Below are 24429 nucleotides of genomic sequence, written 5' to 3' on the forward strand. Positions count from 1 at the left end.
TGCCATCTCTTTATCCCGCGTTATTATATATCCGGCCTCATTTTCTAGTGGTCCTATATCCACTCTCATCTCTGTTTTTTTTTACAATACTTGAAAAACAATTTGATATTGTTTGCTAACTTGTTTTACAAAGACCGGTGTGTAAAAAGGGCCTGAAGGATCTTTGGAGACCAGAGTCACCCCAACCACAAACTGTACCAGTTGCTACCATCCGGGATACGGTACTGCAGCATAAAAGCCAGGAGCAACAGGCTCCGGGACAGCTTCTTCAACCAGGCCATCAGACTGATTAACTCATGCTGAGACAACTGTATTTCTCTGTTATATTGACCAGCCGGTTGTACATATTATTCATTACAAATTACTACAAATTGCGCATTGCATATTTAGGTGGAGACGTAACGTAAAGATTTTAATCCTCATGTATATGAAGGATGTAAGTAATAAAGTCAATTCAATTCAAATCGATTTCTTGTTTATTTTTTCCCACCCAATCATCCTCTTAGTTCCTCTCTGTAGATATTTAAAAGCTTCCCAATCCTCTGTCTTCCTGCTAATTTTTGTTTAGTTGTATGCCCTCTCTTTTGCCTTTACATTAACTTGTCTTCCCTTGTCAGCCACGGTTTTACTATTTTGCCATTTGAGTATTTATTTATTTTTGGAATACATCTATCCTTCACCTTTCTTACTTCCCCAGAAACTGACACCATTTCTGCTCTGCTCTCATCCCTGCCAGCATCTCCTTCCAATTTGCTTTGGCCAACTCCTCTCTCAGACCACTGGAATTTCTTTTACTCCTCTGAAATACTACAATGGCAGACTTTAATTTCTCCTTATCAAATATCAAGTTGAACTCAGTCACGTTGTGAGCACTGCTTCCTAAGGGTTCTTTTAACTACTCACCTCTGGTTCAATACATAACACCCAATCCAGTAGAGCTGTTCCCCGAGTAGGCTCAACGACAAACTGCTCTAGAAAGTCATCACATTGCATTCAACAAACTCACTCTCTTGAGATCCTTTACCAACCTGATTTTCCCAATTGACCTGCATGTTGAAATCTCCCATGATTATCATAACATTGTCCTTTTCATCAGCCTTTTCTATTTCCAGTTGTAATCTGTGGGCCTCAACCCACTGACTGTTGGGAGGCCTGTATATGACTGGTGTCAGTGTCATTTTTACTTTTGCAGTTCCTTACCTCAACCCAGAAGATTCAACATCTTCCAATCTTATGTCACATCTAGCTGCTGATTTACCAGCAGAGCCACACCACCCCATCAGCCTTCCTTCCTTCCTCCGATACATTGTGTAACCTTGGACATTCAGCTCCCAACTACAACCGTCCTTCAGCCACGATTCCGTGATGGCCACAACATCATACCTGACAATCGGTAATAGTGCAACAAGATCATCCACCTTATTTCTCATACTCCATGCATTGAGATATAACACTTTATGTACTGTATCTGCTACCCTTTTTAATTCTGCATCCCTAATGCACTGATACTCACCCTGCTGGCTGTAATTTTGTCCGCGCATCTGTCCGCCCTATCTGACAGTCTGACTGCACGCTATCTTTGTATTTTTATCATCAGTCCTATCCAGAGTCCCTTCACTCTCGTTCCCACCCCACTGCCAAATTAGTTGAAACCCTCCCTAACAGCTCTATCGAACCTCTCTCAGAGAATATTGTTCCCCCTCGGGTTCAGGTGCAACCTGTCACTTTTGAACAGGTCATACTTCCCCCAGAAGAGATCCCAATGATCCAAGAAGCTGAAGCTCTGCCCCCTGCACCAGCTTCTCAGCCACACATTCAGGAGGGGGTGGGGTGAAGACCTGTGTCAGTCAGAGTCTGCACTCCCAGCTCACAAAGGACTTGTGTATTTCCCTGACAATCCCGGTCACCACACTGATACCTGCTTTTATTCCCTACAATATTATCGTCAGTATTAAATTCCCAGCTCCTGTGGAAGGATTCAAATTCATGTTTTGGCGTGTTAGTGCAGTGTGCCTGGGATCAGGACACAGTGGTTCATCTGCCAGTCCCGTGTATTGGTTGTATTGTGACCCTGTGCTGGTGTGTTCAGGGGTCTGACTTCTCCAGCTGACCATGTGACAGTGATCGCTCCCAGTCGGTGGGGTTGATGTGGAATAAACTTTGGTTCCCCTTAATTATAATTATAAATATAGGTTCTCCTCCTATAATTATAGACAATCCTTGCTTCAAATTAGAACGCAACTGAACAAGGAGAAATGAATCTTTGTAAGTTTTACCTCGGTTAATGGCATCAAGTGTTTCTCTCAGCACTGTGTTCAACAAATAGAGGTGATCAAATTTTTCAACCGGTAGGGCCTCATCTGTCACTGACAATTCCTGGACATCATCATTAATCCTGTAAATATTAAACTGCTGGTTATGAACTGCAATTTTGAACTATACAGGTTTTCACAAAAAAGTATGTCCTACCTCCTGTTCCAATGAGCTTCCTCCTGAAATAAATCAAACACAAATCTGATTAGACTTGGACTTACTGTCCACATCCTGAATTTCATCCAAATCATTACAAGGTGTTGAAAATTCCCACTCACACACATGGACAATAGAGAACCACGGGGTAAATGACAGGGAAAGTTTCTGAATGTCAGACCATTACTAAGAGGATGAAACTTACAGGGAAGACAGGACAGGTTGTCCATTTTCATCTGGATATGATATCAGGGTGACAAGATGGAGGAATTTAAGATCAGTGATGGATTTAATTGTGAGAGGTGGGGGGTGAAGTACCTCTCTTTATGGGAAGAATTGTGGGAGGTGAAATTCCAGATTGATTTTAATAAATCCCATAAGAAATTTAGTGAAGTGGAACTCGCTGCCACAGGAGTGGTTGAAGCGGAACAGCAGAGATTGAATGTAATGGGGAAACTGGATAAACACGTGAGCGACCATCGAGTTCGGTGCTGTGTTGCTGGGTGTGGTGAGTATGTGGGAGGAGAATTTTGAAGCAGGGAAATTGATAGAAGATGATGGACCGAATGGCCTGTTTCTGATGGAGACTGGACGAGATGTACCCCAGGCCACTGTGGGAGGAGATTGTTTCTGATGGAGAGCGAACGAGATGTACCCCAGGCCACTGTGGGAGGAGATTGTTTCTGATGGAGACCGGACGAGATGTACCCCAGGCCACTGTGGGAGGAGATTGTTTCTGATGGAGACCGGACGAGATGTACCCCAGGCCACTGTGGGAGGAGATTGTTTCTGATGGAGACCGGACGAGATGTACCCCAGGCCACTGTGGGAGGAGATTGTTTCTGATGGAGACCGGACGAGATGTACCCCAGGCCACTGTGGGAGGAGATTGTTTCTGATGGAGACCGGACGAGATGTACCCCAGGCCACTGTGGGAGGAGATTGTTTCTGATGGAGACCGGACGAGATGTACCCCAGGCCACTGTGGGAGGAGATTGTTTCTGATGGAGACCGGACGAGATGTACCCCAGGCCACTGTGGGAGGAGATTGTTTCTGATGGAGACCGGACGAGATGTACCCCAGGCCACTGTGGGAGGAGATTGTTTCTGATGGAGACCGGACGAGATGTACCCCAGGCCACTGTGGGAGGAGACTGTTTCCGATGGAGACCGGACGAGATGTACCCCAGGCCACTGTGGGAGGAGATTGTTTCTGATGGAGACCGGACGAGATGTACCCCAGGCCACTGTGGAAGGAGATTGTTTCTGATGGAGACCGGACGAGATGTACCCCAGGCCACTGTGGGAGGAGATTGTTTCTGATGGACAGCGGACGAGATGTACCCCAGGCCACTGTGGGATGAGATTGTTTCTGATGGAGACCGGACAAGATGTACCCCAGGCCACTGTGGGAGGAGATTGTTTCTGATGGAGACCGGACGAGATGTACCCCAGGACACTGTGGAAGGAGATTGTTTCTGATGGAGACCGGACGAGATGTACTACAGGCCACTGTGGGAGGAGATTGTTTCTGATGGAGACCGGACGAGATGTACCCCAGGCCACTGTGGGAGGAGATTGTTTCTGATGGAGACCGGACGAGATGTATCCCAGGCCACTGTGGGAGGAGATTGTTTCTGATGGAGACCGGATGAGATGTACCCCAGGCCACTGTGGGAGGAGATTGTTTCTGATGGAGACCGGACAAGATGTACCCCAGGCCACTGTGGGAGGAGATTGTTTCTGATGGAGACCGGACGAGATGTACCCCAGGACACTGTGGAAGGAGATTGTTTCTGATGGAGACCGGACGAGATGTACCCCAGGCCACTGTGGGAGGAGATTGTTTCTGATGGAGACCGGACGAGATGTACCCCAGGACACTGTGGGAGATTGTTTCTGATGGAGACCGGACGAGATGTACCCCAGGACACTGTGGGAGGAGATTGTTTCTGATGGAGACCGGACGAGATGTACCCCAGGCCACTGTGGGAGGAGATTGTTTCTGATGGAGACCGGACGAGATGTACCCCAGGCCACTGTGGGAGGAGATTGTTTCTAAAGGAGACCAGATGAGATGTACCCCAGGCCACTGTGGGAGGAGATAGTTTCTAAAGGAGACCGGACGAGATGTACCCCAGGCCACTGTGGGAGGAGATTGTTTCTATAGGAGACCGGATGAGATGTACCCCAGGCCACTGTGGGAGGAGATTGCTGAGCCTCTGGTGATTATCTTTGCATCATCAATGGGGACCAGAGGTTCCAGTGGATTGGAGGGATGCAGAGGTCATTCCCTTATTCAAGAAAGGGAGGAGAGATAGCCCAGAAAATTATAGACCAGTAAGTGTTACTTCAGTGGTTGGTAAGTTGATGGAGAAGATCCTGAGAGGCAGGATTTATGAACATTTGGAGAGGCATAATATGATCAGGTATAGTCAGCATGGCTTTGTCAAAGGCAGGTCGTTCCTTATGACCCTGATTGAATTTTTTGAGGATGTGACAAAACACATTGATGAACGTAGAACAGTAGATGTAGAGTATATGGATTTCAGCAAGGGATCCAAGGGGACATTGATTTGTTCAACCAGAATTGGCTTGTCCACAGAAGACAAAGTGTGGTTGTAGACAGGTCATATTCTGCATGGAGGTTGGTGCCTCAGGGATCTGTTGTGGGACCCCTTCTCTTTGTGATTATTATAAATGCCCTGGATGAGGAAATGGAGGGATGCGTTAGTAAATTTGCTGATGACACAAATGCTGGGGATGTTGTGGATAGTGTGGAGGGCTGTCAGAGTTTACAGCAGGACATCGATAGGATGAAAACTGGGCTGAGAAGTGGCAGTTTGGAGTTCAACCCAGATAAGTGTGAGGTGGTTCACTTGGTAGGTCAAATAAGATGGCAGAATATGGTATTAATGGTAAGACTCTTGGCAGTGTGGAGGATCAGTTGTCTGGTGAAAAACAGTTTACTGCCATTTGTAAATGCTGTGTCTAGGAGCGACGCATCTGTTTTCTGTCTTTGATTGCCCTGTCTGCATTGTGTTCTGTTACGTGATTGTTATGGTAACTAGTCACGCGTGTGGGGTGTGGTAATAGTGAAGGGAATAAGTTACGTATTCGTGCTTTGTTCTGGGCAGTCTTGAGCTGAGGACGGATGGATATCATATCGTTTGTTAACCGCTTTGTTGCTGATTAATTTACGATTAATTACGCTGAAGTTTCATTGCTTCATGATTGTCTGTTGCAGATAAAGGATCGAATACAAATCTTCGACATTTTGGAAGGTGATTATTCGTGTGATTGACGTGTGCGTCATACAGGTCGAACAATCTGTGTGAGATCACCAGCAGCGGCAATTGATTTGTTAGAATTGGCCGCTGTGCTGTGTTTATTTCAAATATACCACTGTTCATTTAGTGCCCTTTGACAGAAACAAATTGAAATGTAATCCCTCACCTTGAGAAATATCACACCGTCTTTTTGATCCATCTGTTCCTTTAACTTAGTGATTTCCTCCTGAATAATCCTTATATTCTCTTGGAGAGCTAGAAGATTTTTCTCCATTTTGTCGAGAATCCTCTTCTCTTCTTCTTTGAGATCCCTGAGTAAGCTCTGCTCTTTCTCAGTGATAATCTGGCGCAGTTCAGCAAACTGGGATGTGATGTAGGTCTGAATGCTGGGTGACTGTTTCTGTCAAATGAAAGTGAAGATTAATTTACTGTATTGCTGTGTTGTATTTCCTGATGACATTAAGGAGACCATTTGGTCCATTAATGTCCATGCTAGCTCTGAAACATTCCCATCAACCCCATTCACTGACGTTTTCCTGAAATCTATTCTCCCCATTGACCCATTTACTCCCATCTGATACACACACACCCTCCCCACCTTTACAGGGTTAACGGTAATTAGCCATTCATCCGGCATGCCCTTGGGATGTGTCATAGTCTCTTGTGGTCACAGGGAGAGCATGCAAACTCCACACAGACAGCAACAGAGGTCAGGATAAAACCCAGGTCACTGGAGCTGCGATACTCAGCTATTCTGCATTAAAGGGAGCAAAACTCGACTGTAATATCAGAAATTCCGCTCAGGAAGCCTCACCCGAACTCCGGAAATCTTCTCTTTCTGTTGCTGCTCCTTTTTCTGGAAGTATGATTTCTTTTTTGTGAGAGAGTCTAAGGAAGATTTTAGCTGATCCTGGAAGTCAGAGAGCGAAGGAAATAGAAACAAAGATGCATCAAAAGAAACAGGTGATCAAACCCGATTATCACACAAAATGCCGGAGGAACTCAGTGAGTCAGGCAGCATCTATTCAGGGGAAATAAACAGTCGGTGTTTCGGGATGAGACCCTTCATTAGGACTGGGAAGGAATGGGACAGAAGCCAGAATAAAAAGGTTGGGGATGAGAACCAGCTGACAGCTGACGGATGAGACAACGTGAGGGGGAACGTGGGGGAGGGTGATGAAGTGAGAAGCTGGGAGGGGACAGGTGGAAGAGGTAAAGAGCTGGAGAAGAAGGAATCTAGTACGAGAGGACAATCGACCATGGAAGAAACGGGAGGAACTGGGCTGTTTGCGGTCCTGAATGGTGACGAGGGAGGAGGTTAGGAGTCAGGTGTAGTACTTGTCCCGCTTGCAGGTGTCGGTGCCAGGAGGGAGATCAGTGGGGAGGAGCGAGTGGATCAGGGCGATACAGTACGTAGAGCGCGATCCGTATGGAGAGCGGAGAGTTGCGGGGTGCGGAGGTGGGCTGTGGGACGGAGAGATGCTAGAATCCCGTTGGAAATGGCGGAAGTTGCAGAGAGTGATGTGTTTGTTTTGGAGGCTCATGTGATATTATGTAGGAGAAAGGAAATGTGTTAAGTATCAAATTAACGTTAGATTACCTTGTAGATTTTAACAGCTTCTTTAATCGGCTTGAAGCGGTGCTCTCTGTGTTCCTGCACAGCTGCACAGATCACACAGATCAGTGTCTTGTCCGTTTCACAAAACAGCTTCAGTTCTTCCTCATGTTCCTCGCAGTGACGTTTACTTTCCTTCCCTTTCGGATTCAGGTTTAGATTTCGAGCTTTTTCAGCCAGATTTGCTAAGGCCCGATTCACCCTGAGGGTGCGGTCAGCAAACACCTCTCTACATTCCGGGCAGGAGTTTCTCTCCTCCCTTTCCCAACACTGTGTGATACAAGAGCGACAGAAGTTGTGTCCACACTCCAGTATAACCGGATCGGTGAAGAAATCCAGGCAGACGGGACAAATTGTCTCCTCGGTCCAACTCTCGGCCGGTCCTTTCGAAGCCATGTTAACTCCCAGCACTTCCTGATTCAGAATGCTTTCACTTTCGGGGAGCTGCTGATCCCCTGCAGTACCGTGATTGTCCACTACACGCGCTGCAGACTCAGGGAATGAACATTAAGCTGCTCTCTGTGGGAAGGAATTGTGGTATCTATATCAGGGAAGGATCAGAAACAGATTAAGCTGGTCAGAACAGAATGAAAACTCAGCCATGGACTGCCTAAGCCCGGCTATGAAAGGAGGAGTGTTGGGGATGGGGCTAGCAAACCCATCCCATAAAAGCCCAGTGTGACAGAAACGTCAACTGAATCTCCACAGGCCTCATCCCTGGGATCAGAAGGACCTTCCCCTGGAAGACGATTGAATTTGTGTGGTGAAAGCAGAGGCCACAGGGCTGATCAACCCTCGGAGAGCTGCTGGTGGCCGCCTGTGTCCCGATCGGCGTGATGGGCTAAAGAAGAAGCAGAACAGAAATGAAGCCGGAGAGAAGAGCCTGGTTCAGTCTGAGGCCGGACTGAAAGGGACAAGTTCTGAAAAGAGACTGCAGATGCTGGAATCTCGAGTAAGAAACATGAGGCTTGAAGAACTGAGTGGGTCGGGCAGCAACTGCAGAGAGAAATGTACAATCGACTTTCCGGGTCGAGATCCTTCATCTGGACTGTCTCAACCCGAAATGTCGATTCTCCATTTCCCTCCACAGATGCTGCCTGACGAGCTGTGTAACCCCAGCAGCTCGTTTTTACTTTTCTGCAGGTATAAAGAGAGTCAGGCTGGGGGGTGACACGATGGGACAGTAAATATTTAAAATGATTATTAAATGAGTTCATACCATGCGAGTGGGGATGTGGAGGATATTGTGCGGTGAGGAGACAGATACAGTGGTGATGACCGACCTGTGGCTGCAGGAAAAAGCACAGGACGGGACATTCTACGTCACAAGGTATTGGATTCGGCCCAGTACATCACGGGGTGGAGCCGTCCCCAACATCGAGCACATCGACATGAAACGCTGTCGGAGCTTCCATCATCAGAGATATTCACCACCCAGGCCAGGATCTTTTCTCGTGCCTCACTCGGGTAGAAGCCTCAGGACTCGCACCACCAGGGTCAGAAACAGTTACTACCCCTCAGTCATCAGGCTCTTGAACAAATCAAAGATAACTACGCTGACTTGCCCATCCGCTGAGATGCTCCCACAACGAATGATCACACTGGGCCTGTCTCCGAATGAGAGAAATAAGAGACAGACACAGTCTCGCAGGGCTGGGCCAGGAATGATGTTTCCTCCGGGTGGAGTGTGTAGCCAAGCGCCACAGACTCAAAACCCGAGGTCATATTTGGGGGCTCGGCAGGAAAATAGTGATTCTGAGTGAATAACAGAATCAGAGTGAGGGGCCGAATGGCCACGTCAGCGCCTGCTGCTTATTTTCTAAATTGCGAGTTTACCTTTGCGCCTTGTTCTCCCTTGGCCTTCAGCCTGTCGGATTGCACAGGGGAGCGGTGAGAGCTCCGGAGATCCATCAGCAGCCGCTGCGGTTATTTCATGCTCTTGTTATTTATCCTGTTTCTCCATATTTGCATTTGCACAGTTTGTTACCTTCAGCACTCTGGCTGATCTGTCATGACGCTGTTATAGTTACTACTCTACAGAATTCTTTTTAGTATGTGTGCAGGAAAATGAATCTCGGTGCTTTATGTGGTGATTTATTTGTACTCCGATAATAAAATTTACTTTGAACTTTGAGCCTCAGGGAACTTGCTTTGATTCTGAGAACAAACTGTGACTGACACCTCCGGCTCCCGGCAGCAGCCCGACCTCAGACAAACTCACAGCCAATCAGAGAACAGCGCTGGAACAAACATGCTCTCATTGGTGGAGCGTGTCATTGGGCGGGACACCGAGCGCTCAGAATGGAACTGGAAGCGACTGGACCCGGTGAGAAGTTGGAGATCGGGAGCGGTACTTCGGGGAAAGTCTGCAACACCAGCCGGGGTCTTAATTCCTTCAGGTGGCAGAGGTGAGGAGACTGGGTGAGAGTCCGTGAGATGTTTCAGCAACACGGAGAGTGCCTGGTCTTTCCCCGCCGTGGATCGGAGCCGGTTGTCCGAAGCTGCCTCCCAGACCCGTCCCCTGTTGCTGGGAGACAGGAGATGCCCCGCAGTGGCTGCCAATGGATCTCCGGAACTCTCACCGCGTCTCTGTGCAATCCGACAGGCTGAAGCCCAAAGGGAAAGACTGCACAGGTAAACTTGTGCTTTAGGAAATAAACATGATCGGTGTGGCCATTCGACCCCGTGTGCCTTCTCTGCCCTTCATTCATCGCCACTTTCCCGCAGTGTTTCCGTCACCGCTGTGGCCCTGAATTTGCCTTTTGAACTTAGAAACCTTGTGGAGAAAATTCCAAAGATTCACTGCACTCTGGGTGGGGAAATTCATGTGAGACTGTCTCAGTCAGACCACCTCTTATTTCTCTACTTTTGAGACCGTCCCAGCCTGTGTAATATCTCAGTGGACACACACACCCCCACCCCATCAGTCAATGTGGGAAACCTTCTCTTCATTCCCTGCATCCCAGAGGCTGACTCCGGGAGGGAGACCAGACCTGTACACAGTGTTCCATGTCCACTCTCACTAGGACCCCATGTACAGTATCGCCAGCATCAACGATAGAATGAATGGCTTCCCGCTTGCAGAACAGGTGGAGCATCTCACTGTGGTGTGAACTTGCTGATGTATCTTCAGGCTGGATGACTGAGTAGTTCCCCTCCCTCACAGGTGAATGGCCTCTCCCCACGGTGAGCTCACTGGCGAGTAGGCTGTGAGTGAATCCCTTCCCACACTGAGAGAAGGAGAATGGCATCTCACTGGGATCAACCATCTGGCAATTCAGAAAGGTGAATAAGATGATGAGGGATAGAGGCTTTTTCCCAAGACTGAAATGGCTCACAGGAGGGAGCATAGTTTTAAGGTGCTTGGAAGTCGGTACGAGGGGGATGTCAGAGGTAAGTTTTTCACACAGAGTGGTGAGTGTGTGGAATACACTGCGAAGGTGGGAGAGGTGGATACAATAGGGTATTTCAAGAGACTCTCGGATAGATACATGGAGCTAGGATGAATAGAGGGCGATGTAGTAGGGAGATTCTAGGCAGTTTCTCAGTTAGATTGCATGATCTGCACAACATTCTGGGGCGAAGGGCGTGTAATGAAATGTAGATTTCTTTGTTTCTGTATGAACTCCTCACCTTCTAACAAGGCAAGGATCAGGCATCCAGAGTGACCATCGAATTCTCCGACTGTATTCCTGTCTGCATCAGAATGGGCTATTTCTGTCTTCAATCAACCTGTGATTTGGCTCAATTTGTCCTTTGGTATTATTTCAGTTCTGGCCATGTCCCACAACACTGCAAAGAGAACTTGTTTCTACATGTCTGATCCTGGAGATTTTCTAATTCCTTGGATTCCCTCCCCCCAGTTGATTGACAGTGATGAACCCATTGATGGCAATGACATGAAAGTAGTTATTCTCATTGGAATGTGGCACTTTTGTGATGTGAATGCCATAACTCAGCTGGCATCGAGGACAAAGCTGTTTTATATCCTTCTTTACCCAGAGAGAACTAAATCTGACGGAAGGATTTTTTTTGCCATACAGCACTAATTGACATTTTTACTGATTGGAAAGTAGACTTTTAATCCAAGATTAACTCGGAAATATATTTTTGTTCCGAGTTACTAATCCTTGCATTTATACAGCTGGGCCTCGGCAGTGTTTGGGAGATAAATTCGCTCACATTTACTCCGACTGCACCGGAACAACGCTGGCAGCGTCACCCATGGCTACTCTTTTACCCAGAAGGCCCCGCGAACGAGAAACCTGTCAGCCACCGAAAGATCCAGCGATGCGCATGCGCTGCAGAAATGGCGAGCTCATGAGCTGAAAACTCCCCGGGACCCGGGTACGGATCGTGGGGCTGAGAAAGAGGGAACCGACCGGGGCTGTCCTGTGGTGCAGGACCAATGCAACAGGAGCTCACAGTAATGACCCTTAACTCACGTTTCAGATGCCGGAGATTAAATCCCCTCCCGGAGACCTTCCTACCTGCGGCCGGTCCTTGTGGCCCCCTCGTGAACTGAGCGCATGCGCGATATTCGGGATGACCTCCGACCTCCGCGCATGCGCATCTGAGCAAACAGGAGAAAATCTGCAGATGTGGGAAATCCAAAGCAACAGACGGGAAATGCTGGAGGAAATTCAGAGGGGCCGGCAGCAACTATGGAGAGGAGAGAACAGTCGGCGTTTCAGACCGAGATCATTCTTCAGGACTGGAAAGGAAGGGAGGGAGTAAGAATCTGGGGGAAGGTGAGATAATAGTGTGAACAGGACAGTTCTTTGTGGGTCTCCAGTACCACTCATCACCACTTCCGGCAGAGAACCACCGGGTGTGCAAACTGGGGTCTGTCTGTCAGGAAGGCAGTAATCCAGGAGTCAGTGAGTTTGTCTACGCCCATCCTTTGCAGGTTGTTGCACTGAAGACGTGACTGGATTGTATTGAAGGCACTAGCGAAATTAAAAAAAAGACTCTCACAATGCCAATGGGAGTGAGCTCGCTGCAACAGGTAGATTATGTATCTACACCCTCATGAGGTTGGTAGGCAAATTTTAGAGTGTCCAGGGTAAGTCAGGACCAGCCTCTCCATCAACTTCATCACAGGAGATGTGAGGGCAATTAGTCTGTCGTCATTAAGTTCAGATGGAGTCGCCTTGTTGAGCAAAGGAACCAAGCAGGAAGTCTCCCACAGCACCGGTATCTTTTCCCGACTCAGTCTCAGATTGTAAAGGTGAGACAAAATTCCAGAGAGCAGGTTCACACAGGCCTTCAGTGTCCTGGGGCTGATACTGACAGAGTCAGCAGATGTAGTCTCTCCGGCTGTCTCCTACCCTGACCAGACACTGTCAGACGGGTCAGCAGATGTAGTCTCTCCGGCTATCTCCTACCCTGACCAGTCACTGTCAGACGGGTCAGCAGATGTAGACTCTCCGGCTGTCTCCTACCCTGACCAGTCACTGTCAGACGGGTCAGCAGATGTAGTCTCTCCGGCTGTCTCCTACCCTGACCTGCAGTCACTGTCAGACGGGTCAGCAGATGTAGTCTCTCCGGCTGTCTCCTACCCTGACCTGCAGTCACTGTCAGACGGGTCAGTTTGCTGAGATTGAAGCAATCCTATTATGAGCACGGTGAAAAGGCTAGTAAACTCTTGGCCTGGTGTATCAAACAGATACAAACAGAAAGGTCAATAAACTCCCTACAATCAGATGAGGGGGTGACAACTGCTGACCCAAAAGAAATAAATAATATCTTTTTGAGTTTTTACCAAAATTTGTATACATCAGAATATTCGGATACAACTCCACAAATACAGAAGGAATTTCCGGATTTGCTAGAATTTACACCCCTGGATGAAACGTCCTTGACCTCGCTGGAGTATAACTTAGAGGATAAAGAATTGTCTGAAGTCATAACTAATATGAAGGGAGGGAAAAGTCCTGGGCCTGATGGCATTCCGATTGAAATATATAAAATCTTCATAACTAAATTAATACCACTCTGCTTGATATGTATCAGGAGTCATTTGATACTGGATCCCTTCCCCACTCCCTTAATATGGCAGTAATTACACTACTACTAAAACCTGGAAAATCACCGTCCCTATGTGGATCTTATAGACCAATTTCACTTCTGAATAATGATCTCAAAATTCTTTGTAAGGTATTAGCTAGGAGGCTGGAGCCATTCTTGCCGAAGATAGTCCACCCTGACCAAAATGGTTTTGTTAAGGGAAGACAGGGTTTCCACAACATCCGAAGAGTGCTTAATATACTCTACGAGAAGTCTGAAAGCTCTGATAGCGCTATTCTGTCACTGGATGGCGAGAAAGCTTTTGACAGAGTAGAATGGCAATATTTGTTTAAAGTTTTAGAGAGATTCGGTATTGGGGGGAAATTTTTACGATGGATACAGCTTCTTTATTCTAACCCACAGGCTGAAATTTTAACTAATGGGCTTTTTTCGGCACCTTTCAAACTCCAAAGGGGAACAAGACCGGGCTGTCCCCATCTCCCCTCCTGTTTATCCTGGCCATTGAGCCGCTTGCTATGGCAATTCGAAAAGAGGCTATAATAGGAGGAATAACTATAGGAGATATAGAACATCGCATAGCCCAGTACGCGGATGACGTAATTTTGTTTTGTTCTAACTTGAAATAAACATAACCTGCCTTAATTGACCTGATAGGTACTTCTGGTATTTTTGCAGGCTAAACAATAAACAACAATAAATCTGTAATATTATTCATGGATAAAGATGAGAGACTCAATTCCTCATTTCAAACTCCATTCATGGTGTCAGTACAGGGTTTTACTTATTTGGGTGTTAAAATCACTCCTACTATTGATTAAATTATCCCAACTAATTATAATCCTCTCACAGACTCAGTCATTTAACTTATAAATAGATGGTCGAAATTGCCTATATCTCTAATTGGACGCGTAAACATTCTAAAAATGTCAATTTTCCCGAAGTTCCTGTACCTTTTTTCAATCTATCCCACTTTCTCCTCCATCATCTTTCTTTTTTCTGACTTTATCTGGAATAATAGACGTCCAAGACTCAGACTCTCCCTATTATATTTGCCGTATGATAGATAGATAGATAGATAGATAGATAGATAGATAGATAGATAGATAGATAGATAGATAGATAGATATTTTATTCATCCCCATGGGGAAATTCAACATTTTTTCCAATGTCCCATACACTTGTTGTAGCAAAAACTCATTACATACAATACTTAACTCAGTAATAATATGATATGCATCTAAATCACTAACTCAAAAAGCATTAATAATAGCTTTAAAAAAGTTCTTAAGTCCTGGCAGTTGAATTGTAAAGCCTAATGGCATTGGGGAGTATTGACCTCTTCATCCTGTCTGAGGAGCATTGCATCGACAGTAACCTGTCGCTGAAACTGCTTCTCTGTCTCTGGATGGTGCTATGTAGAGGATGTTCAGGGTTTTCCATAATTGACCGTAGCCTACTCAGCACCCTTCGCTCAGCTACCGATGTTAAACTCTCCAGTACTTTGCCCACGACAGAGCCCGCCTTCCTTATCAGCTTATTAAGACGTGAGGCGTCCTTCTTCTTAATGCTTCCTCCCCAACACGCCACCACAAAGAAGAGGGCGCTCTCAACAACTGACCTATAGAACATCTTCAGCATCTCACTGCAGACATTGAATGACGCCAACCTTCTATGGAAGTACAGTCGACTCTGTGCCTTCCTGCACAAGGCATCTGTGTTGGCAGTCCAGTCTAGCTTCTCGTCCAACTGTACTCCCAGATACTTGTAGGTCTTATCCTGCTCCACACATTCTCCATTAATGATCACTGGCTCCATATGAGGCCTAGATCTCCTAAAGTCCACCACCATCTCCTTGGTCTTGATAGAGGTGGCCTACAGCTACCAAATCTTATATGGTATTTTTGGGCGGCCCAAATTAGAGCAGGAATGTTCTACTTTGTTGAGGATCACCCCCCTACTTGGGTCTCAATGGAATCCCAGTCGATCAATATCCCTCTAGATCTTTATTTGTATTCAGCAGATAAGAAAAAACTGATTAAACAAACTAAAAATCCTTTTTTAAAACTATACAATGATGATCTGGCATGATGCTGTTGCATATTTGGGAGAGACATCACAGTTATCCCAATTTACCCCCACTTTGGTAATGATGGCTTTAGGCCCGGCAGAGCAGACCCTGGTTTTAAAACTTGGTCGACCCGAGGCATAGTAAAGTTCTCTGATCTTTATAAGGGCGATACATTCATGTCATTTGAAGAACTTAAGGCCACATATGGAATTCCAACAAAACTTTTTTAAGCACCCTCAGTTGCTAAGTTTTATTATGTCCAGGCAAGGCAACAGTTTGAAACTCCCTCCTTTATCTACCCTAGAAGACATCACTCTGAATTTATCTGAAGCTAGGGGACATGTTTCTGTACTATACAATTTATTTGCAAACAGATGCAAAGAGTCATCGAACAACATACTTCAAGCATGGAGAATTGATTTGAATGAGAATCTATCTCTAAAATAATGGTCAGAAGCTTGTTCCTTAGCTCAAACCCAATCAGTGAACACTCACTCTAAATTATTACAATATAAATGGAAAACCAGACAGTACATTACTCCAGTCAGATTGCATCATTTTAACCCCAACATTCCAGACACTTGCATGAAATGTAACCATCAAAAGGGTCTTTGTTTCATTGTATGTGGGAGTGCCCCCAGATAATTTGTTTCTGGAAGAAGGTGCTGGATTTGATTACTCAGATTATTGGGAAAAAGGTGCCCCTCAATCCTAAATTATGTATTCTGAATATTTAACCAAATGACTTTGTAACCTCCAAAAATGTGAGGTCTCCGCTTAACATTTGTTTTTTGGAAGCTAAACGCTGCATAGCCTATTCATGGAAGAAACCATCAACCAGTGGATTCTCACAGTGGTTGAAAGGAATGACTACTTATCTTGCTCTGGAAAAGATAAGCTACATTACAAAAAACAAACTTGACAAATTTTGAGAAATATGGAACATTTTCTACAAGTTCCTGGAGAATAATGTTCAAGATGATGAAAGTAATGAACTGAATTGACTGCTTCTTTTTCATCGTGGGTTGGTCACGTCTTTATATATATATATATATATATATATATATATATATATATATATATATATATTGTTTTTCTTTTTTTTTTCTCTTCAACTTTGTTATATTTTCAACTTATGATATATATATTGTTTTCTTTTTACTCCGTAAAAACAATAAAGAGATGTTTTTAAAAAATGCTGTTTTATATCCAGACAGAACTAAATCTGACAGAAGGATTTTGTTTTTGCCATACAGCACTAAATGACATTTTTACTGATTGGAAGGTCGACTTTTCTTCCAAGCTTAACTCGGAAATATATTTTTGTTCCGAATTACTAATCCTTGCATTTATATAGCTGCATCTCGGCAGTGTTTGGGAGATACATTCGCTCGCATTTCCTTCAACTGTACCAGGACAACGCTGGCAGTGTCATCCATGGCTGCTTCTTTACCCAGAAGGCTACACGAAAGGGAAACCTATCTATCAGCCACCGAAAGATCCAGCGATGCGCATGCGCGGGAGAAATGGCGCGCTCATGAGCTGAAAACTCTCCGGGGCCCGGGTACGGATCGTGGGGCTGAGAGAGAGGGAACCGACCGGGGCTGTCCTAGGATGCAGGACCAGTGCTGCAGGATCTCACAGTAATAACCCTTCAATCACGTTTCAGACGCCGGAGATTAATTTCCTCCCGGAGACCCTCCTACCTACGACCGGTCCTTGTGAGCCCCTCGTCAACTGAGCGCATGCGCGATATTCGGGATGTCCTCCGACCTCTGCGCATGCGCATGTGAACAAACAGGAGAAAATGCGCAGATGCGGAAATCCAAAGCAACAGACGGGAAATGCTGGAGGAAAATCAGAGGGGCCAGCAGCAACTATGGAGAGGAGAGAACAGTCGGCGTTTCAGACCAAGACCCTTCTTCAGGACTGGAAATGAAAAGAGGGAGTAAGAATGTGGGGGGAGGTGAGATAATAGTGTGAACAGAAACGTGGACAGGACAGTTTTTTGTTGGTCTCCAGTACCACTCATCACCACTTCCGGCAGAGAACCACCGGGTGTGCAAACTGGGGTCTGTCTGTCAGGAAGGCAGTAACCCAGGAGTGAGTGAGTTTGTCTACGCCCATCCTTTGCAGGTTGTTGCACTGAAGACGTGACTGGATTGTATTGAAGGCACTAGCGAAATATTTTTTAAAAAAGCGATTCTCACAATGCCAATGGGAGTGAGCTCGCTGCAACAGGTAGATTATGTATCCACACCCTCATGAGATTGGTAGACAAACTCCAGAGCGTCCAAGGTAAGTCAGGACCAGCCTCTCCATCAACTTCATCACAGGGGATGTGAGGGCAATTAGTCTGTCGTCATTAAGTTCAGATGGAGTCGCCTTATTGAGCAAAGGAACCAAGCAGGAAGTCTTCCACAGCACCGGTATCTTTTCCCGACTCAGTCTCAGATTGTAAAGGTGAGACAAAATTCCATAGAGCAGGCTGACACAGGCTGTTGACCTGCTCCTTGTTTGCAAAAGGACTCATCCAGGCATCCGATCTGCAGAAACAGCAGTGCGTTCACACTGGGGAGAGGCCGTTCTCCTGCTCCGAGTGTGGGAAAAGATTCATTCAGTTACCTGAGCAACTGAAACGTCAGACATTTCACGCAACGGAAGCAGCTGTAAACCTGTTCAGAGTGTGGGGAGAGTTTCATTCAGTTAACCCACCCTGAGAGGCTCCAACGAGTTCACAATAAGTAGAGGCCACACTTCTGTCCTGAGAGAGCACAGAATTTACTCAGTCATCCCACCTGCTGGAACTCCAGCAACCTCACTCCAGGGAGGGAGAGATGAGGGAGCTGTGGAATTCATTGCCATGGACCGCTCAGAGGCCGGATCACAGTGTTTACATAATCGGAGACTGACCAGTACTGGATTCCTAAAGGCGTCGAAGGTCTTGGGGAGAAGACAGGGAACGGGGTTGAGAAGGAAAATAACAGACACTGGGACAGGGACAGAAATAGGAAACTTCAGAGTGAAACGTGTCAAGCACAGACAGATGGGACAGACTCCGATGGGGGATCTTGTCTGGCACGGAGCAGTGGGGCTGAACACCGGTTCATTTTCCACTCTCGGACCTTCACTGAGACCATTTCACATCAGTACATGTTTTACAAACAGTACGTTTCAATGTTCAAGATCAACGTAAATTTATTAAAGAAGTGTGTTAACCAGGGGCATAAGAACGATTTATTTTCTCGTTGGCAAGGCAACTCAATGCTCACCCCCATCCAGGGGTAGGGAATGGGACCGATTCCAGAGGAGGATGATTTTGTGACTCTGGGGCTTTGTAATGGAACCCTAACTCCATCCTCCTCATTCCCCTTTTCCCTCCTGACTCCCCTCCCTCACACTGCAATGCTTGTGTTTGTGTGCTCACTGACCCTCCATCAACGATGTCCTCTCTCCACCAACACACGCACACTCTGTGCACACTGCAATCCCTGTGGGCTCAACCGATCCAAATAGTTAATGCCCTCCCTCTGGCACCAACTCCTTCGCCACGTGTTAAACAGTTTATCCTTCCTATTCCTGGCACATGGCATAGATGGCAGTCCTGCGATCACAGCCCTGGATGAGCTGTCTCTTTAATTAGCACCTCACTTCCTGAACTTCCTTTGCAGAACCTTGTTACTCTACCCCGTTCCCATCTGAGCCGCAGAGCCATACCAAGCGCCAGAGACCCAACAGCTGTGACTTTCCTTTGTGAGGTCATTCCCCCAGCCCACCGGTGTGTAAAGTGATATACCTGTTGTTCAAGGGGATGGCCACAGGGGTGCGCTGTTGTGACTTTCCTTTGCGAGGTCATTCCCCCAGCCCACCGGTGTGTAAAGTGATATACCTGTTGTTCAGGGGAATAGCCACAGGGGTGCGCTGCACTCTCCTTCCTGACTGTCACTCAGTTTCCGGTGCCGTGACCTTGGATGCAACTACTTCTCTCTATTTGACCTACCTATCACCACTCCAGCATCAATCCCTTCCCTCCCTTCCCTCAGTAGTCAAGGGTGCATTTCATTCGGTCCCGGCGACCTATCTAACTTTCAAAAGCTCCAGAACATCCTCTTTCTTAATGACTATACACTCAAGCCTTTCAGTCCAATCAGGTCCTATTCACTGGTGAATACTGAAGCAAAGTGTTCATTAAATACCTCCGCTACCTCCTTCCGCTCCATGCACATTTTTCCACAATTGTACCCTATTCTCACACGGCTCATCATCATTATTGTAGAAAGCCTTGTGGTTTTCCTTAATTCCGCTCGCCAAGGCCTTCTCATGGCTCCTGCTCACTCTTGTCATTTTCTAGAGCTACAATAGTACCTATTTTCTTGAAACTTTTGTTAGCTTTTCCTTTCTTCTTAACGAGATTTTCTACATCCTTTGTACAGCATAGTTCTTTTACCCTGCCACCCTTTCCTCACTTCAATGGAACATACCTATGCAGAATGCCATAAAATATTCCCGGAACAATTGCCATATTTCTGCAATGCATTCACCTGAGAGCATCTGCTCCCAATTTATGTTTCCACGTTCCTGCTCAATAGCATCGTATTTCCCCTTACCCCAGTGAAATGTTTTCCCAAATTGTCTGCTCCTATCCCTCTCCAGACGCCATGGTGAAGGAGATAGAGTTGTAGTCGCTACCTCCAAAATCCTCTCCCACCGAGAGGTCTGACGCCAGACCAGGTTCATTTCCCAAAACCGGAAATCTTGCCACAACGCGGCTTCAAGAGTCTGAGCATAGAATCCAAATCAAGTGCAGGCCTATTCATCCGATGTGTGTATGAGCTACTGACGTCTTCAATCCGGAGCGATTTACCTGATATTCCAACCGATTAACTGCTAATTACAACCTAAATGCAGCAAAATAGATTTTCTTACCGCTAATCTATAAAGCTGCATCATCTACATACTGTGATTTACCCACCCCAGTACCTATCTCAGACAGAATATCATTAATCATAATATTAAAGGAGTGCAATACTGCCATGTAGGGTCCGAATATGAGTTTCCCACCCTCACCTGCATCGACTGCCGAAATAAATAAGTCTGATAAACATACAATCTCGCATTCACTCCTAATTTCCGTAATTTAATCAAAAGTACTTCATTCCAGAACATATCATCTGCCTTTTCAACATCAAAACATACTGTTATTACAACATCTTTATTTAACAGTACTTTCCTATTCTCATCTTCCAAACATAAAACTGAATCGGATGTTTTCTACAATTCCGAAAATCACTCTGATACAACGCTGTATCACCTCTCTTTTCCAGAATATAATCCAAACGCTCTATCACCATAAATTCCATGAGTTTACATCAATGATTTATGAACGATTTAGCCTCTGACCAGAAGAATCAGACGGGGAGCTCCCAGGTTTCAGAGTCGGCACTAGAATTGCCAGATTCCATCAGAAAGGAAGATGCCCTAACTTCCAAATACGATTAAAACATACATTGTAATATTATCACAAGAGTGTTGTCAGGGCATGTGACTGATCATACAGCAACACACGTCATTCTTTCCTGCCGACATCTGACCTGCATTAAGAAAAGATTTCTCAAATCTATGCCCACCCTCAAATCCATGCCGACCGTCAAATCCGTGCCCACCCTCAAATCCGTGCCCACTCTCAAATCCATGCCCACCCTCAAATCCGTGCCCATCCTCAAATCCGTGCACACCCTCAAATCTGTATGCACCCGTAAATCAGCCTTCACCACCAAATCGGAGGGAAACCCGCAAATCCAATGCTGCTCCCTAATCCGCGTGCACCCCGAAATCTGCGTACAGACAAACACAGCTTTTGTAGCAGAACAATCAGCCCATTGATTGCTGGCAACATGTCTCTGTGCAGGGACCCAAAGGAAACCGATCTCTTAATCCAGCACATCGCATATGCAATTATGTTGGCTGAGCTTCCAACAGTAAACCCTACCGACTGCTAGAATGACCATCTTAAAGACTCATCAACACCGAAAAGGAATCTGATCAAATTACAACTTTGCAAGGACAAGTTTCACCCACCCACTTTAAGCCTAAAATGACGGCAACTAATTCTGATGTACAAACTGGAAAATGGCTAGTACGTCGTTTCTTTATCGTTCTCTGCAATTCAGGCACAAAAACAGCCACACCAACGTTCCCAGTAAAATTATTTTTAGAAACACCTGTAAAAATGTTCTATCCTATCATAATAATTTTCTTTAAAATACTGATCACCCAAAAGACTCCCAGTCATAACAGAATCCTTGGAATTTATTAAGTCAACTAAAGTCATTGAAAAAAAATAACAGGGTGGCGTTAGCAGGAAAGCCACAGTGGAACTTATTGCATCATCCAGCAAAAACATATCCCGAGCGAGAGAAGAACATATCCACCCAAAACTAAACCCTCTCTCCCTGTGATGTTTACACACATTTAACAGGATGGTCATTTCTTTGCCCCTCAAATCAATCCAGCATGTTCACATCAACTTGAACCACCGCATCCGTAAGCGTCATTGTCCCATTTCAGCCAGTAAATTCGAAACCTTATGGCACCACAACACAATTTGAGAGGTTATGCGTGTAACACATCCAAACAAGTTTAAAATGACTGCACATCTGTCTGAAATCTCCCATCATTTCCCTAAACTCCAGGGAATAAATTCCTAACCTATTCAACCTTTCCCTACAACTCAGTTGCTCAATTCTCAGCAACATTCCTGTAAATTCTCTCTGCACTCTTTCAATCGGATTCATATTTTCCCTGTAGGTTTGCAACAAAAGCTACACGAATGCGGCCTCGCCAGCATCTTATACAGTTTCAACATACCATACCATCTTCTGTACGCAATACTTTCATTTCTGAATGCCGAAGTGTCAAAAGCTCTCTGTACGACCCTATCGACCTGTGACGCCACATTCAAGTCATTATGAATCTGTATTCCTAGATCCCTCTCTTCTACCGCATTCCCCGTTGCTCAACTGATCACCTGATTTGTCCACGCAAAGTGTAACATCTCACACTGGTCTGCATTAAAATTCATCTGCAATGTCCATCTGGTCCAAATCCCCCGGCAAACTTTGATAGCCTTTCTGATTGTCTACAATACAACACAATCTGGATGACATCCACAGATTTGATCCGGTTCATCACATTAACATTCAGATTGCTGATATGGATGACAAACAACAACATCCCTGCGCCACTCCACTAGTCACAGGCTTCCAGTCAGAGGGCAACCGACTGTTTCCACACTCTGCCTCCTCCAATTCACTACCTCATTCCGAATGCCCAGCGGCTCAACCTTCTGAACCAAGTCCGAAGCGGGACCTCGGTAATGGCCTTGCTAAATTACCTGTAGACCACATCCACTGACTTTCTTCCATCAGATTTCTTAGTAAGCACCTCTGAAGACTCTGTAAGATTGATTAGATATGGAAGCATCACGCACAAAGCTATATTGACTATCCCTAATCAGTCACTGGCTCTCCAAGTACGTCTATATCCGGTTACTTAGAATAACTTCCAATAGCTTTCCAACTAAATATTTGCTGAGAGTTTCGCTCAGGGCTAACAACCCAGACTGGCCAAACAGAACAGTCACAGAAACGGCAATGAAGAACACTCCAACATACGTGTGCGCTGGTATTCCTCTGTCTCCACCAGGGACTTGCATAGCTCACTGGTGAACTGAGTGGAAGCTACTGACACGATAATGGATGTTGTGACCACCGCCAGGACCCACATTGAAACTGGTTTTAGCCAACAACCAAGAGAGTTGGAGCGGCTTCATTACTGTTCTAAACATCTCATCCTCCGACACCCCTCAAACAGGCCGACACCTATATATCAATGCGCACCCCATATCCGCCCACAATCCGAATCCATCAGCATCCCCAAGAGCGCACACATCTTTTTCGGGTGATACCCCAAATCCACATCAGATTATCCCAGAGCAAGATTCAGTTCAAAGTGATCTCAAAATGGAGGCCTGCAAGTACAGACTTTCAAAATGGCCTCCTCCACCTTCAAGCAAATGGCAAGAGCAAAGTGCAAAGTTTGAAGTATATTTGTTATCAACGTATGTAGAATTTGTACAATTTTGATATTCAGCACAACCCTGGATCTGCTGACATTCCAGAATCTGTGCACATCTCCAAATACGCACGCAGCCTTCACATTCTCCTTGAACCTACCCTCTCTCATCTGCAATGCATGTCCTCTGGTATTAATCATTTCAACCCTGGGAAAGGGATAGATTTTGTCCACTCTATCTATGTTTTCTCATAATCTTATAAGCCTCCATCGAATCTCCACTCTGCGTCCAACGCTCCGGAAGAATCAAATCAAGTTTATCCGGACTCTGGTGGTAACACATGTCCTCTGAACCAGGCAGCATCCTGGAAAATCTCCTCAGCACCCTCCCCAAAACCTCAACATCCTTTCTATATTGGGGTGATCAAAACCGTATCCAATACTCCAGATGTGGCATAACCAGTTTTATACAGGTGCAGCATAATTTGCTGACTTCTGAACTCTATTTCTGGTCTAATAAAAGCACGAATTCCATAACCCTTTTTAACCACCACATCGACCTGTATAGCCACTTTCAACGAGATAATGCTTTGGATCACAAGATCTCTCTGCATAGCAACACTGTTAAGGATCTTGCCATCTCCTTTCATTTATCGTAGTTAACCCCCATCTGCAATTTCTCAGCCATTATCTTCAACTGATCTATATTGTGCTGCATTCTTTGCCAGTTTTCTACATGATCCAAAGCTGCACAGATCTTGGAATTATCGGCAAATTTACCAACCCACCCATTTCCATCTTCATCCTGGTCGTTTATATACATCACAGACAGCAGAGCTCCCAGCACAGAACCCTATGGAACACCGCTAATTGCAGGTTTCCGG

The 24429-nt window shown here is 45.8% G+C and overlaps 1 protein-coding gene across 1 annotated transcript in view; it reads right to left on the bottom strand.

The window, feature by feature from the left end:
* The window catches only part of LOC140720511 (E3 ubiquitin-protein ligase TRIM62-like), a 41578-nt gene extending 18321 nt beyond the window's left edge, over positions 1 to 23257 (bottom strand). Inside the window, exons 1-8 of the mRNA XM_073035355.1 lie at positions 23146 to 23257; positions 11865 to 11947; positions 10571 to 10643; positions 7360 to 7514; positions 6574 to 6669; positions 5926 to 6159; positions 2470 to 2492; positions 2277 to 2395 (exon numbers count right to left, since the gene is read on the bottom strand). Of these exons, the coding sequence (XP_072891456.1) occupies positions 2277 to 2395; positions 2470 to 2492; positions 5926 to 6159; positions 6574 to 6669; positions 7360 to 7514; positions 10571 to 10643; positions 11865 to 11947; positions 23146 to 23257 (895 nt within the window). The remainder of the gene's footprint in view (positions 1 to 2276; positions 2396 to 2469; positions 2493 to 5925; positions 6160 to 6573; positions 6670 to 7359; positions 7515 to 10570; positions 10644 to 11864; positions 11948 to 23145) is intronic.
* Positions 23258 to 24429: the final 1172 nt, after the last annotated feature.

Source organism: Hemitrygon akajei, unplaced genomic scaffold (genome assembly GCF_048418815.1).
Source record: "Hemitrygon akajei unplaced genomic scaffold, sHemAka1.3 Scf000044, whole genome shotgun sequence".
Lineage (NCBI taxonomy): Eukaryota > Metazoa > Chordata > Chondrichthyes > Myliobatiformes > Dasyatidae > Hemitrygon > Hemitrygon akajei.